General features: G+C 36.1%; 1 protein-coding gene and 1 pseudogene across 4 annotated transcripts; one reads left to right on the top strand and one right to left on the bottom strand.

Annotated features, from left to right (window-relative positions):
- Positions 1–5,182: 5,182 nt before the first annotated feature.
- On the top strand, positions 5,183–9,906 carry LOC120279013 (OVARIAN TUMOR DOMAIN-containing deubiquitinating enzyme 7-like). 4 transcript variants are annotated; one of them, XM_039285839.1, is made up of 12 exons: positions 5,183–5,299; positions 6,162–6,268; positions 6,360–6,435; positions 6,585–6,734; positions 7,283–7,344; positions 7,609–7,693; positions 7,820–7,969; positions 8,038–8,158; positions 8,768–8,892; positions 8,971–9,068; positions 9,352–9,488; positions 9,578–9,906. In XM_039285839.1, the coding sequence occupies exons 1-11, from the start codon at positions 5,243–5,245 to the stop codon at positions 9,473–9,475; spliced, it is 1,155 nt and encodes a 384-aa protein (XP_039141773.1). In that variant the 5' UTR covers positions 5,183–5,242; the 3' UTR covers positions 9,476–9,488; positions 9,578–9,906. The 4 variants fall into 4 exon arrangements, 3 of the variants coding, with proteins under 3 accessions (XP_039141773.1, XP_039141774.1, XP_039141775.1); XM_039285840.1 differs by having other exon boundaries at positions 9,555–9,906; XM_039285841.1 differs by lacking the exon at positions 6,162–6,268 and having other exon boundaries at positions 5,208–5,299.
- Positions 9,907–10,411: 505 nt separating this feature from the next.
- LOC120279012 lies at positions 10,412–16,657 on the bottom strand (annotated as a pseudogene).
- Positions 16,658–17,251: the final 594 nt, after the last annotated feature.

Here is a 17,251-nt window from a genome sequence, read left to right as displayed (position 1 = left end):
TTCAGCTTATGCCCATCTTGCTTTCGGTTCCTTGATTTGCTCCACTTTCGAATCAATTCGGTGTCGAGATGATGCCATCACACTTAGGTTGTTCCGTTAAACGAGAGGTACAACTTGTCTGGATATGGCTCCCATCCTTAGCTACGGGTCCATCACCAACTTGGAAGGAAATGGTCGAGAGTTCCTGGCCGATATTTTTCCTCCAAGCAAGGCTACAGATTAGGAGCGAGGAGATATCGTCTTTAAAGGCCGGTGATGATGAGACACTGTTGAAGCCATGAATAAATTCCAAGGACCTTCTTTATGTACATCCTCATCACGGCTTCCACTGCGTGGATAGAAATCGAATGTTATGTAGCAGGTTAAGCTATGCTACTAGAAACTATTGAAATTACAACGGCGGTGGTTCTTTAAGCAAGCTTCTGAAGAGGCCGGTGGTGAGAATATGTCCGGCCAGCGGAAGGTGTCATTGGAGCGCGGCGAAGCCTCCAAGGCACATGAAATTTGGCGCTGCAGTGACAGTCCACGGCATTGGGCTGCGAAGATTGATGACGACAGCGCTCTGACGAGAATTCAACCTTGATGCCACAACATGAATAATTGACCGGCTGAGGTTGGGGGTCGATTCGGGTTCAAAGGCCCGTTTTGTTGTAACCCGACGCACTTGTGAAATTTTGGGCATGCAACATCTAATATCTATTTTTGTTGCCCCATCACCTCTTGTAGAAACAATTGATTATGTTGGGGATGGACCACGAGGACCAGGGAACCAATTTGGTAACACTTACAATTATGGTTGGAGAGGCTGTCGAATCCCTCTTGGAATCAAGGCCAATCTCGGTACAAGCCTCCACCATTTCAAGGAAGCAATACCATGCCCCTCCTCCACAAGAGAAGAAAACTCTCACGGAGGATATATTGTGGAATTCGTAGCAATGCGAGCGCGTTTACATCCTTGAGAATAAAAAGAAACTTGATGAATTCGATTGCCATCTTACGAAAAATGTTCAAGTCATCAACCTCGAGAACCAAGTGGAGACGGCTTGCTCGTGGACAAAAAGGCGAACAATCCTCGGGGAGTTTCTTGAGAACAACACCGAATGCAACCAGGGAACAATTACAAAAAGTACATTACTTTGAAGTGGGAGGCAGTTGGAAGCAAAGGAGAAAAAGAGATCCCAGTATGATGATGGGATGTGTCCAGGAAGACCCTAATTTGGATGAACATACAAGCAAGGACAACGGAGGAAGCTTGGTAGAGAATTCCCCCAATCCTAACATTTCAAAAGATGCGAATACAAACCCGATGATACCGTACTTCTCGAGACTCAAACAAGATAAGGATGAGGCCCAATTCAAGAAATTCCTCAATATCTTCAAACAGCTGCATAAAATATTCCAATCATTGAGCACTAGCTTCAACGCCAAAAGTATGCCAAGTTTTTGAAGGGCGCTCACTAATAAAGAAGTTAGAGGTCGGTACAGGTTGCACTACTTTGGGAGCCCTTCCGGCTATTCTAGATAAAGAGCTGCCACAAAGTTAAAGGATCAGGGTAGTTGTAATTCCTTATGTGCCTTGGTGAGAAGAATGACGGGCATGCTCTGCAGGTTAGGGCTAGCATAAATGTAATGCCATACAACGTTGAAACTAGGATTAGAAGACCTAAGTTCTCTGAGAATGACGTTAAACTGGCGATAGATCGATCGCGAAGGCCTCGAGGGTAGTCGAAGATGTCCCTTGTTAGAGTTGACAAACTCATCATTCACCGTAGATTTCATGATTCTAAATGTTGAGGTTCCCCGATCCTTGGACCGCTCCTTGCACTTAGATTGCTCTAATTGATGTTAAAGAGACACAAGATGACCTTGAGGGGTCGGAGATGACGAGTGGTCTTCCTGTCACACAGACCAAGCACACATGATCACTTGATGACAGTACTTGGCGATACTGCGGTAGGATTATTTCGATTGTGTGGAGGTGCTTGACTTAAACCCTTTGGATGAGGTACTTGGATGAGTTCAGGTGCCAAGATGCAGGAAGAACTTACACCTCTACCAACATGGCAAATTAATCAAGTCGGGGTAATTCACCACTCAATGGCAAGAAAATTAAGGGTGTTAAGAAGATTTGGAGGCGTCGAGGCGAAACAAAAGGTGGAGAAAAGTTGTCCACATTACCCGGATAAGGATTGATCATTTATTCTTTGGAAACTGGAAATTTAAAGTTTTTCTCGTCTTTCATTGAATTTTCCAAGTGGCAACCTTACAACTCCAAGACTCGGTAACTACATCCATTTGTTCCACCATGGTCGTTTGAGGTAATGCGTCGAGCTAACGATGTTAAACAAGCACTTCTTGGGGCTGACCAAGTTCGTTTCATTCTCGTATTATTTTTTCTCATTTGTGTTGTGTGTTTAACTTGTACTTTTGGTATTGGTTTTGGTTGTATGTAATGTTTTTTCATCTTTTTTCTTCTTCAATAGCCTTCATATTCTCATATTTGTCATGTGGTCTTTGAGTAATTCTTGTTTTTGATGTAATCTTGATGATATTTTGAGTGTTTTGTCGATGTCACCAGCTTTATTTTTCATGGTTTTAATCATAAACAAAGTTTACCTTTCGTGGAGATAAATGCGTCCCGAGGAAAATCCCGAGGAGACCATCCTTAGGCGCAGGATGCCCCTCCCGAGACTCATCCGATGAGTCTTGAGGACCATCCTTGCAGCGCAAGGATGATGGCTCATTCACCAGTAAAGAAATTCTTAAGGACTTAGGACGGCACGCTATTCATTCATCTTCTCCACTCTTCTACCCTTTTCTCCCTCCTCTCCACCGTCCTTGACATGCTCTAGTTTGCTCTTCTCTATCTTCTCCATTTTAGTGACATAAAGTGGAGTTTGAGCGACAAGCTTTTGACGGATACAACCATTATACGCTGCTCATCTTACTCTTGGTTGAAGGTTTGTTCTTTCACTCAAAACTTTGAGCTTTTTCATGCTTTATTAGGTGAAGTTTTCTTGGATGGTTGTTTGAATGAGTGACGTAATGATTATCCAAGATCCTTCGATTTGTAGAATTTTGGCTACTTTTCACAGAAACAAAGTTCTTGAATGTCAGATCTACTGTAGCAACTGGGATTTGTCTTGAATCATTCTTTTGGTGCTTTCTTTGCTATGGGGAGTTGGTTGAATGATCTCCACTTTCGCTTGTGCAGGAGTGCCCATCAAAGAGATTTTGCTTCAAGAGGGCTGGGGAGGGAACCTACTCCTCCGTGCAAGAACCAAGGGTTTTTCTAAAGAAGAACACAAAACACGTTATGCACTCTCTTATCACGCAAGGTGTTCGGCACGGTGAGAAAAATCGATTGAGGAGCTTTTGAGCACTTTGGGTGTTTAGATGGCAGAGTGTTGGAGCTCATTTCACATGATGGTTGGGATAAATTATTTTTCCATTGAGGATTTCCTCCGGCTTCATAGACCCATGACATACTTTTGTGTATTTTGTATTTGTTCTTCTATTCTATCTTTGTTTGTTGTGTGTTGTTCAGACTTGTACTTTTTGAGCTAGCTAGGGCCTTTCCCCCTACTATGCTCCTATTTTGTTAACTGTTGGCGCTCTCTCGCCCGTATTTATTTCCATTTTCGCTTTAGTGTGAATGATGATAGGCTTCTTGTTCTTTTTCAGGATCGATGGTCGCGAAGCTTGTACTATCACACTTCTATTATGTGGTATGCCTGATCCATAATGAACATTTGGAATCACAGGGGAATCAAGGAAGTTTCTTTACCACTCCATTTATGGCTTTATGAAATCATTGATATGCATATCAATGGTGCATGGTAATATTAATATTCATAACAAATGATATAAATAAACTATATTGCCTTCATTAAAAATAAATGATAATCATAAATTTAACAAATTGAAATGGCATAAAACACAAATAAAGTCATTTTATAGGAGACTCCATTGCTAAAATTATTTATTACAAATTAGTTTTTTCCTGCTTCAATTTTTTTCATCTTGTTGATTGCTTTATAACGATTTTGTCTCATTATCGAATACAATTATGCACATCAATCAAATTTTATTAAGTCATAAATTTAATACAAAATTATCATAAAATAAGGTGATATCATAAAAATTACCTTCAGCTCAACAATGTCAACATAGTCCTGAAATATTATTTGTTGGAATAAAATCAATTATAAAAATGTTAGATATGAAAAATTATTATTTAATAACCAAAACTAATTTGCTTTACACAAACCTTATTTTTCAAATAAGAGGTTCTAATTCTTCGGCTTCTAGACAACCATTAATCTCATTTACAAAATTATCCAACAAAGTACACGCAAGCTTGTTTTTTCCTATAAAAAAAAAGAAAAATACACAACAAAACTTATATACAATAGTATAAGCAAATAAGAATATATACTAATATATAAAAAAAATTTCTTGACATAATAAATATGATTATGAGACTATAATTATGCATATAAATATTTTTTTCAACAAATATATATAAGTAAAGCATACTCTAGATCTTGAAGCACAACATCCCTGAGCTTGCTTGTCTTTCCACAAGATTTTTGAATAAATCTCTAATATTTAAATTTAGATAAAATAGGATATTTATTATTATTAATTTTAGAATTTGATATGTGATATAGGATAAATAAAAGGATAAGTTCCATTATCATGAAAAAAAATAATCTATTTGAAATATTTTATTTAAGTTTTTATGAGAGCTTGACACGCCATACTTTTGTCTTCTGCTTTAATATATATAGATAGATGTTAGATTGCATACACCCTAAACTTTATTTATTTATAATAAATATCCGTTTTTTTAAACATAGATTATTTTTAAAAAATAATATAAATAAAAAATTATCACAAAACTAGAAAAAAAATTCTAATTTTGATTAGTTAAACTAATTCATAATTTGGTGGCCTCCGGAGAAAAAATTATCTGCAAAATAATTTAAAATAGATTTTTTTAAAAAAAAATTAAAGGACCAATCTATGCTTCTCTCTCCCTCTTTCTTTTTCTCACACACTATATTATATATTATATTATATTATATATATATATATATATAATAAAAAATAAAAATAATAATTTTTAATAGTGGATTATATATTTAGAAAAGAAATTAGATGTGATACAAAGCCAAGAATTGATCACAGTGTTTTCCGTTTGCATGTCTTGATAACTTGAAAGCTCAAGAAGCAAGCCATGGTTCAGGCCAAGCACAAGAAGCCCCAGCCCAAGAGGAAGCAATCCCATGCCGCTGTAAGCCTTCATCTCTCTCTCTCTCTCTCTCTCTCTGATGAGATTGAGCTGCTGTTTTGATTTGATTTCTGTTTTTGTGATTGATTGTGTTAATTTCAATGAACTATCTTTGGATTGGGAGAATTGTGTCTTTGGATTGAGAAAAAAAATTAGGTTTTTTTTTATTTGAGTGTCTGAGGGAAGATGTAGGAGTGAAGATAAGAGAAGGAATTGGAGAGGGACAGTTGTTGTCTTGTGTTTGGTTAGATTTGTAGTATTTATTTTGTTTTCTTTTCAAAAGATGAGATTTTGGAAACGGAAAACATGAAGATTGATTGTAGCTTAGATTTTCTTTCAACACGAGCACATCCTTGGGAGATCAATTGAGGCTTGTTAAGTAGATGGATTTAGGCTGGAAAAATTAACATATCATGTTGGTTAATGTTAGTGCCTTTTTTGGCTTCTTATTTGTAACTTGAGGACTGATTATTAGCATCCACAAGTGAATGAAGAAAAATGTTGGAGGGCTCCCAACTTCATGTGTGGTTGTTTGAAATTTGTAAGTTTATTTTGCTTCTATCCAGCTTTTGTCTACCATGACACTCGTCTACCATGACACTTTGAAGCAAACTGATATCTTGTTTAATCCAAGATGCAACTCCCAGATGATGCCATCCATATGGATCTTAAACATATGTTCAAATATCTGGCGTGCTTGTGTTTAGTTTGTGAAAAGCCAGTCCTGATCCCATCTTTTTCTTGTTAAGTTCTTGGGTTCCATTGTTTATTAGAGCCTTCCCATAATGTTTTAATTAAATATACAGTATGAGAATACTGTCCACTTAGTGTTCGATCCTCAATTAAAGATTCCATTGCTGTTTAGGTAAAGAAGCAAGGAAAGGAAGCTGATTTATCACACTTCCGGTCTCAACTAGACGCGTTAGGTTTAAAAATTGTTCAAATCACAGCAGATGGCAATTGTTTCTTCAGGTTTGTAAGTAAAAGAGAATTTTTTTTTCATGCCTATGTTTATTTTATTTGAATCAATCTTGATTATGATTCTTTGTTTTATCTTTTGCAGAGCTCTAGCTGATCAGCTTGAAGGAAATGAAGAGGAACATACAAAATATCGTCATATGGTGGTGCAATATATATTGGTATGGTTATCTTCAAGTTGGGCATCAATATGATTTTTGTTGCAAGCTCTCCACATCTAGAATTTTTTCGGGTGCATGTTCATCCTTTCATTTATTCTTGATATGATCAAGTAAGCTGATAATTTGCTGTCACTGACTGTACCATACAGAATCATCGTGAGGAGTTTGAACCATTCATCGAGGATGATGTCCCCTTTGATGAATACTGTCAGTCCATGGAAAAGGATGGTACATGGGCAGGACATATGGAGTTGCAAGCAGCATGTCTTGTTACCAGAGTGAATATCTGCATTCATAGAGTAAGTTTATCTTTCTAATAAGCTTTTATCGAATTTATAATTCTAAAATTGTTTTAAACAGCATATGAATTCAACTGCTAAGATGATTTAAGTGCTAGCCACAGTCCAGTTTTTAGCGCTAAGATGGAATTAAGTTTTTAACTGGTATGATTGTGCACGAAACTGTTAATTGAGGTGATTTTAGCTTAATATACAAACAATAATAACTGAAGTTCATCACATAAATTCATCCAATTTTGTAGCAAACGCATTCTCTAGTTTTGAGAGTGTACAATGAGTGTTAGTGAGGTACCATGCTGTGATTTTCTTGATGCTTGAAATTGTGCAACTCTTCTCACATTCATTTGCCATAACTTATATATTTGCAATTCAAGGACATGTGGCATGAAATTGGATATCATCTTTTTCTCAATCCCTCTTGCATTTTGCATAACTTGATCCACTAAACCGCCAGTTCCACCTTAAACTCACTTGTGATTGACTTGTACCCATAGACAAAATGGACTAACTTTGAGAACCTTATAAAACTGAAAGTATTTTCCATGCAGGCTATGTCCCCCCGATGGTACATAAGGAATTTTCAAGGTCAAGAAGCGAGAATGATTCATTTGTAAGTCTTCATTGTTCATAAGGAAAATGTCGGTTGTTACAACACTTTAGGGAAGTCAAACTTGAAATTTAGGCAATTCTATTATAAGGGTCTGTTCTACTCATTTCTTTATAATTAGTTTTCTCATACTGACTTTGTGATACTTTATAATTAGTTTTTCCTAATACAATTCCAATAAACGGCTTAACTGACTGCTGAGAGTTCATTGTTCGAAATGCTTGATAGTCTGTCATTATGTGTTTTGAGTCATTATATTATGTACAGATCTTATCATGATGGTGAGCACTATAATAGTGTCCGGCTACGTGAAGATTCTTGTGAAGGACCAGCTAGACAGATCATCATTAAGGTTTCTATTTATACATAATCATTATGCTTTAAAATTGCATTAAAAGAAAGTTTCCATTATATAACTTAGTGTAAAATCCTAGCTGTAAATAGGATTTGATCTGTTCTACTATGATCCTTATGATAGGCGGATACTGATATTTCTGTCCCCAGCCATAACAAGAAAGTGGCAACATGCCCGCCAAAAGGTGCAAGTCATAAATTTGTCTCGGACATTGGATCTGTCAAGATGGTAATGGCCGGTACAGGATGTGAAAATTTTGATAAAGCTGAGCAGGTAAGAGGTATTCTTGCAAAAAGGTTTATGTTATTTTCTTCCATCCAACGCATTTAATTGTATCACAGGTTTTACAAGAAGTAGGTGGGGATGCTGATGCTGCAATTGAGTATTTGATAGCAGAACAAGAAATGAAAGAAAGTGAGAATGGTGACGAAGACATTTCCTCTGAAAATAATATTTCTAATGGTAATTTTCTATCTCATGACATTTTTGGTCACAAAGATGAACTTCATAAACATATTCACAACCATATTTGTACCATTATCCATTATTTAAACTAGATGTTATTAGTTTCTCCTAACAAACTCCACGTACCTCATACTAGGCCTCTGATCATGTTTGCCAAGAATGCCCTTCAAAAATATACATATGATCTAAGTTCAGGTGTATCGTTTTATTTTAAGTTCTACATTTTTGTCATACAACTTGTATATTCAAGATATAATACAGGTAAAATCTCTTACCATGCACTAATTAAGTGAATGAAGTTTGTTAGAACTATGTTCTTCAAATCAGGTATAAAACTTTTGATGGTTACACAATGTTGATTGAGCATATGATTAAAAACAGCATCTGCGCAGAGAAATTTATGAAATGGATACAGTCTTAAGATGTGGAGAATCGCCTGTACTAATACCTTGTATTATTCTTCTTTCTATCATTCTACATTTGTATCCCAATTTTTGTAATACCATGATTTAGTTGGCTTGTGCAATACCGTGTACCGAGATTGATTTTATTGTCCCCTTTTGATGAATGATATTCCTTCATGCTTAAAGGTTTGAGATTACCCAGGAGCCAATCAAATTATGAACTCTGAGCAACTAGAGGTGCCGTCTGAAAATGTAACAACAGCACAAAATTCATCAGATAGTGACACTCAATCAGTTAAGGAACAAAAAGTTCAAGTTGTTGATAAGGTATTTATGATGGATACAAGCTTAATTATGTGTCACTGTGCTATAGACACTCATTTTTATTTATTTTTCCTCTTCAAGAAAATATCAAGAAATAAGCAATGTTCTTGTGGGTCAAAGAAGAAGTACAAGGCTTGTTGTGGTTCAGGTGTTGGAAGGACTTCTGCAGTAACTATCAGGTGCTTTTTCCTGATTATTTCTTATCGTCTAATTCCAATCAATTAAATAACATTTCTGTTGCCGTAACATATACTTGCATTGATCGATATTGATTAATCTCATATTTTAATTACTCTCTTGTCTTCATTAGTCTGTTTGATATATGCATTTTGGGATTACATAAAATATGTTGCTGATGATAATGCTATAAAACCACATTGTCATGATTTTAATGACATGATAGTACCCAAAAATTTCAACAAAGTAAAATGTTCTTGAACTCTGGTTTCTGTGCTTGATCAGCAACACGAAATGGACTTCAAATAGGGACAGAAAAGAAAGAAAGAGTGGTCGGCGGAAAGAGGCCATTGAAGTACCAGAAAGCGGAACTAAAACCCAACCAGATCTTGGTGCTCTTTGCATATGAAAAACCACTTGAGGTATGCAAACTTGTGAAGCATTTATTTTCTATATATATCTGTTTTTAATCAAAATGCCGGTGATAGGCGGTGTACTGTATATCTCATAGGTTGACCTGGGACAATGACCGTACAAGGCGAAGATGTGATGAATTATTGTCGAAATTACGTCTGTCATTCCTGTGATGTCATTAGCCATTTTCGGCTTTCCGAGGAGAAATGATTGATTACCGATCGGACTGATTCATATCAATTCAGTTTGTGTGAATCATACTTGTGCAGCCTCATGTGTTGAAACTGGAGTGAATGGCATTACATTATGTGTTAGAAATGAAGTGCTTGATGTATGAGCTCTTTTTCATATTGATCTATAACTTGTTTTATGGTGATTTTCAAGTTACATTTGCAACAAGTATAAGTATCTTCATGGTTTTCAGTATAGTTGATGAATGTGGATTTGATAGTAAAATGCGCATATATATATATATATAGTGTGTGTGTGTATGATTTACTATTATTCTTACTTAATCTTTGCTTACTTGGAAGAATTGTCATTAATTATAGTTTAAATGCGTACAATTATTTAATAAATTATTGGCCGTAAAAAATTAGCAGTCCGAAGTTTTCCAAGACAAATTTTGGTCACTCGTTTGAGAAGACCAACTAAAAATTTTCAAACACATAATCAGATTAAACAGTGTTTAACCATCAAAGTTATCTTTTATCCATTTATTAAATTTATATTATGTACATATATTTTTATAAGCTTCTTTCTGCCCTGCAAATACAGAACTCTCATTGCATTCAACAAACTAAATAAAAAATATAATTATATTTACAAGGACCCCTGCACCCTCCCCAGTCTCTCACAAATATTTGGTTTTAGAGCCTGAATTTTCTCTTCTATTTTTTTAAACCTGAACTTAAGAAATTTAAAGCAGCAATAGCTAAATTTAGAGCAGAATATTTATAATCAGCAAACTAGTTTTCAAGTTCCAAATGTACCAAATTATTATGTATAATGCGAAGCATGAATCACATGCAATATAATAAGGCTGATTAAAGGATTAGAAAGCAACAGCTCAAGAAACAATGCCCTCATTCAGTGACAGCGGCGAACTGATCGGCAGGCGAACTAGTCTGTTGCTGTTGTCTGACATTTCTGAGGATTTCCATAGCTTCAGAAACTTTAGCTTTCAAGACCTCTGGGGACTCGAGCAGATGTAGGATTTCGACCTGGTCCATCTCCAGAAGCATTCCAGTCACTTTCGCAGCGTGGTTGTGCTCCAGATAGTCGACAAATGGGTATAAGTTCTCACCGAGTATCTGAATAAAAAAAAAAGGGCGATAATCAAGTTAGCGGCTCATTTAGGTGTGAGATGAGAGTGCAAAAGTAAGAAGAACCCACTGTTCTTTGCTGTTCAGGGCTGGCATTCGCGAGCAATGGAGTCAGTGCACCAACAGGAATAGATGGTGGCATTCCACCATTATGAATTGGTAGACCTCCAACAATGTTGTGCACTGATCTCATTCCTCCAGCGAAACCACGCATAGGGCCATCAGATGGATTGCGCCTAGTAGGGTGGCGATATCCATGGCCTCCCCTTGTAAGCATCTGCATAGGTAAAATTTTGAGTTAAATGTTGGAAAGAAGGTTGATGAATGTAAAAATGTCTGAACAGTTGGAAAATCTGAGAAGGATACAGAAGACTTAAAAAGTGGCAAATTTGAACATGGAAGGCACTTGTGTGCTAAAGAAAACTATTATAAAAGAATTCTAAGATGATTTCTTGCCTGTGGCTGAATCAGTGGCATGTGCTGCTGAGTGTGTCGGGTGTGTCCTCCACCAGCACGCCGACCACCTGTGCGTTGACCCTGTCGAACTGGCAGACCCATTGGTGAAAAGAAACCGGGCATAGGAGCAGACCCAGGAAAAGGTTGCTCCTGGTAACCATATCCAGCCTGGCATAAAAAGATAGCTCAAAAATTATTCAAAGATCCAACAAAAAGCTGCTGAGTAATAAAAAGAAAGTGAAGTAATGGTTTGAACCGTGTATCGACATGGTCCATCCCCGTTAGAAGGCTCCCTCGGAAATATCGGAGATCAGCTTAATGGATAAATTATAGACAAAAAATGAAAATGAAATACAAAAACTGCAACCCATTCTCTAATCTCAAAAACAATTTGTCTGCAAGCTCAAACTATTGAAGTCTTTTATTCTTAGCATCTGTTTTCCGAGTCCAACTACAGCCTTTTTTTCCATTTCATACTTCAAAGAAATTTTGGTACAGTCATTAATAGGCTAAGTTTGGATAGATCTTGAAGAGAATTAGAATAGGATGCAATAAGGGTGGTAGATTTATAAAAAGAAAGCATCAAAGAAAAAGGCCCACACACAAAGAAACAGACATGCACACAAATGAAGGTATAACATGTTTTCAAGCACCAATCTCAGATCAAAACAAATTATTATTGCATGTTGCAAGTAGGACTGTCAATTGATCAAGCTGTTCTTGAGCAGCTCAAGCTTGGTAAATAAAAGCTCAGGCTTAGCTCAGAAGCTGAGCTTGAGCTGAGTCGGGCCTCAATCGAACTTAGCTCGATAGCTCAAATATATAAAAATATATTATAATTTTTATATATTAATAATAAAAAATAATATTTTATAATTATTATTTTATAGAAAACATAATATAATTTTTATTATTTAACTTTAAAAACAAATCTATAAATGATGTTTTAGTTTCAAATTAAATCCACTAAAATTTGAATCCTCAAAAATAAGTATATTCAATTTTAATTTTGAGCTAAATCAAGCCAAACTTGAGCTTTCAAACTTAAAACCAAGCTGAGGTCGGGCAAGTTTTCTTAAGCTAATTTCGAGCTCCCGAGCTTGAGTTCGAGCTAGGCCCAGCGCAATCAAGTTTGACCCATCTACAACCCTAGCTGCAAGCTACGCCAAAATTCTAATATAGCAATGAGAATGGACCAAAGAACTAAAATTGTCAATAAAATTGTTCACAGCAAGCATTGTCAACTACGCCAAGGTTGCATGTCACAGTTACTCATAACATACTTGTCTAAGAACTAGAACTCATCCCAAGCACTAATTATAGATTACCTGATAAGGAACACGAGGGCCTTGGCCAAAAAAATGTTGCTGCCCAAGACCAGGAGCCCCAGGTGGATATATAAGCATGCCAGAAGTAACAGGAGGTGGCACAGCAACAGGGTGCATCTGAGAAAATTGGGACTGAAAAAAAAAATTGAAAAAGAGGTTAATAGCGATAACCAGTGAAAGTGAACAATCTAACTTGAATAATAAGTGCTGACCATGGCATGACTTAATCTCAGACTACAACCAAGGCATTTGATTAAAGTAAACAAAGGAAGACTGGTTGAAAAGATTGTTAAAAAAGCATGTGCCCATGAGACTAAACTCCAGCAGAATTGGCAAACATATATATGTAGATATGCAACTGGATTTATTATCTCAACTAGCAGTTTGAGCTTATCAGCACAGAAATTCATTTACTTATTTAATGTATATAAACTAATGAATTGAAAAACACCTACATATTGAAGCCTTGATCTACCATACCATCAGTAAACCCATTTTAGATCAATAATGTATTCCTCCATAGCATCACCCACCACAAGAAGGCCGAGATACTCAGAGGATAGATTTTCCTAGATTAGGTTCCTATACCATATCTAGAAAAGAAAATATAAGCCACAACACTACAAATATGTGGTAAAACGGCACAGAAGTAGCAAATAATGAGCAGACAAAAATTGGTAAGAGAAGGAAGGTTAGGTAGTGGATGGCTAAAATATCAACTTCCACCACGGCTTTCAAGAGAACATATGAACAAGGAACTATTGTGCAAAAATAAGATGGCACAAAAATAGTGATGGGTGATACATTTATCTTCACCTTACATGGATTCGAAATTTAATTTTGGCTTTCTCACAAGTTTCTGATTTGATAATGAACGATAATAAGAGTATTGAAAGTGAATAATCATAAACTACTGTATAATAAGCTGTCTGATTGTTATTTCAAAAAATGCAAGCACACATGACTGAATGACAAACAAATAACGGCAATCTTGGGTAAAAGGTAAACACGCATGAGTTTCTAGTCTTTGTTCAAGGCCTAAAGGATAATTTTCCAAAAAAGAAGTCTGAAACAAAACCTTAAGAATCACTACCAAAGTCCTTATCAGCTGTAAATGATCATTCATGGAAATAAGACAAAGAATGATGGAAGAAAACAAAATTAGCTGTTAGATATCAGAATATACAAGTTAAGATGATGTAAAACTATTAAAAAGGGACTGATGGATACCCTACAAGCAAACCCTTTGAAACATGTTTAAAGCAATAATTAACTATGTCTGGAAACCAAATCTTTTCAAGCCCAGAGAATTTTGCATGCACAAGAAAAAAAAATTGCACCATTTCATGCTCATATTATTTTATCGAGGAAAGAAACACCTGTCAAAATTACTAAACAAGAACAGAATTTCATATGTCAAACTACCTGCAGCATAGCTCTCCTATCTTCTTTGCGCTGTGCAAGAGCAACGTAAAGAAATTTCCCGCCTATCTGTTTCCCTTGCATTTGTGCAAGCTATATAGTAAAGAAATAGTGAGTGTTAGTTGATAATTATATTTTATGCACAAATGCAATAAACTTACAGCTCGAGAAGCTTCCTCCGGAGATGAGAAAGAAACAAATCCAGTTCCTTTACTTTTGCCATTAGGGTCCCGCATAACCTGATAAATTTGTCAATTATTTAGCCAAACAGAAATATTTAAGAACCATGTGCATAGACTTCATATACAAGATTGACACCAATCAATTGAAAAGAACCTTGCAAGAAGTAACTGTGCCAAAATCTGAGAACAACTCCTTAAGTGTGGAATCCCCAATACTATCATCCAAGTTCTTCAAGTACAAGTTAAGACCTTGATATTTATCTACCACCTCAATTGTATTCTGATCTAATTGCCCTTTCAGTTCTGTCTCTCTCTCAGATTTCTTCAGTGCTTTTCCAACGAACCATTCCTTGTCATCAAATTTCTTCCCATTAAGTTCCTGCACAGCTTGAGCAGCATCATCAGGATTATCAAAATTGACAAACCCAAAGCACTTGGATTTTCCATCCCCCTCCTTCATTACAACAGCGCTTGTGATTTCTCCGTATTGACCAAAAATCATTTTAAGATCATCTTCTGTAGTATATTCTGAGAGATTCTTCACAAATACATTATTAAACTTTGCATTGTCTACAACACCCTCTCTTTCCTGCTTTCGAAGGAATGGTCCAACATAAACCTTCTTATCATTCAAAAGCATGCCATTAAGCCTCTCTATTGCATTTTGGGCTGCCTCCTCTTCTTCATATTGAACAAAACCATAACCTTTTGACTGACCAGATGAATCTGTAGCGACTTTGCAAGTAAGAATGTTACCGAATACAGAAAACGTATCAAACAGAGTTTTGTTATCAATTGATTTGTCCAGATTCTGTAAATTGCATAGCAAGGATAAAATAGGTCAGCATACATGCACTCAATGTGAAAAAAGCTGTTGGGACAGCAGCTTTCAGAAACTAGATTGAAGCACAGCAGAATACATTGAAAACAACAATCTGTGATACCTTAATAAAAATATTAGCTGCCCCACTTCTACGGCCACTAGGATCACGGTTTGAATACATGATCCGAATTGAGCTTTGATTATTAATGGGAGTATAGTTCAGAATTTCCAATGCTCTTGTCGCTGTTGATCACATAAATAGTAAAGTAAATATGATGCGATATATAATAAATATTTAGTTTCTCATGCAAGATGCATGTTAAATACAGTGACTCACATTCACCTGCCAACTGAATATCAAATTTAAAAAGGAGTGAGATTTTAACAAGGCATCATCATCAAATTTCTCTATAAACCAGGCCTTTAAACACTTCATGATCAAACCTTAAACTTTTTCCTTCTTGTTTCTTAAATAACAAAAAAACAAACAAGATTTTCAGAAAAATGAGAACTGCAAATGATACATTGTGGAACCTCAATCTGACAAGCAGGAACAAATAGTTATTTCAAAACTTCCCATAAATTCTAACACAAAAGATTACAAACATGTACAATAAGGCAAAGGTAAACAACCAAACAATTTCATAACAAAAATGAAACCAAAAGAAAGAATATTTTCAAAAACATTAGGAACAATATTGTTAACAGGATTGCCAAAGTTGATTCCAAAAATATCACAATTTGGGTCAAGATAAAAAAAAAAACATATATCATGGTAAAATGTAATCAGATAAAAGGCATTTTGACAAAAATTAAGAACAATAAGATAAACAGAATTGCCAAAGTTGATTGCAAACACATCATAATTAAGCATAAGGTTACAATTCCAGACCAAAAATGCAATCAAAGAAGAAGCGTTTCTACACACAATACTATCAATGCCATCACCAGGATTGGCGAAGTTTGATCCCAAAAAAACATCACAATTAACCATATATACAATGAACAAATACACTATGCTAGAACGCATTCCATTTCAACAAACATTAAGAACACTAACATCAACACAATTTCCAAGGTTAATTCCAAACACGTCATAATTAGTGATAGATTAAACAAACAAACAGTGTCATGCTGAAATGCAACCAAAGAAACAACATTCTGAAAACATTAAGAACAATATCATCAACAGCATTGTCAAAATTGATTTAAAAAACATGACAATAAAGCACAGGCTAACAAGTAAAACAATTTCATGCTCAAATGCAATAAAGAGAGACAAAAACATTGGGAATAATACCATCAACATGATTTGCGATTCCGAAACCAAGACAACGACTTCATGCTAGAATACAATTAGAAAAAGTACATTTCCACATGAATGAAGAACAATACCATCAACAGGATTGCTGAAGTTTACAAACGCATAACCAAGCGACATCCTGGTGCTAGCATCCCTGCAAAACATGAACAGACACAACCGGGCCGATCTGACTGAACAGGTCATAGAGATCCGCTTCTAAGACATTCATCTCCAAATCCCCCACATACAACGCCGTCGCCAGGGGCTGGTTACTCACGACGCTCGCCGCCACTGCCGCCTCCGCCGGCGCCGTCACAGGGAGCCACCTGCTGCTGTGGCATCTGCACTAGAACCGCCATCACTCCAATCCCAAATCCTTCCCCTTCCTTTTTCAAATAAAAAACCAGAAACTAAGATCACAAGGTAAAATCAAAGATAAACCAGCAAAAATGGATAAATTGGTAGTCGATTTGAAGGGAATTTTTGGGATCTAATTGATTTTTGGGAATTTTGATTGATTTTTTTGATTTTTTTCACGGGATTTTGGTAGGGTTTGAGAGAGATCAATCGGAGGGAGGGCAGCCCGGACTGCACCGCGCTCGGCGAAGGCGGTGCACGGAGGGTTTATATAGACAATGGAAAACCCTAACATTCTCTGCGCACATGCACTTTGCCTCGAGATGCACGAATGCGAATCTTGACAAAATCGGACGGTTGATGATGCGGAACATGCTTTCTGGGGACTATATCATCAACGTGGGCGTTTAACGTGGTCTTTTCGAGAAGACCGTTACACTTGATTGAATATAAAATTATATAAATATTTTTTTTTACTTTTATACTATAAATATTACTTATTTAATGGAAAACGTTAAAAAAAGTAAAAACTTGTGGTAGAGTTGTCAACTTACCCGGATCCTATGGAATTGGGG

Source organism: Dioscorea cayenensis, chromosome 16 (assembly GCF_009730915.1).
Source record: "Dioscorea cayenensis subsp. rotundata cultivar TDr96_F1 chromosome 16, TDr96_F1_v2_PseudoChromosome.rev07_lg8_w22 25.fasta, whole genome shotgun sequence".
Lineage (NCBI taxonomy): Eukaryota > Viridiplantae > Streptophyta > Magnoliopsida > Dioscoreales > Dioscoreaceae > Dioscorea > Dioscorea cayenensis.
The sequence above is the reverse complement of the archived record's forward strand: the minus strand, read 5'-3'. Positions and strand labels throughout refer to the sequence as shown.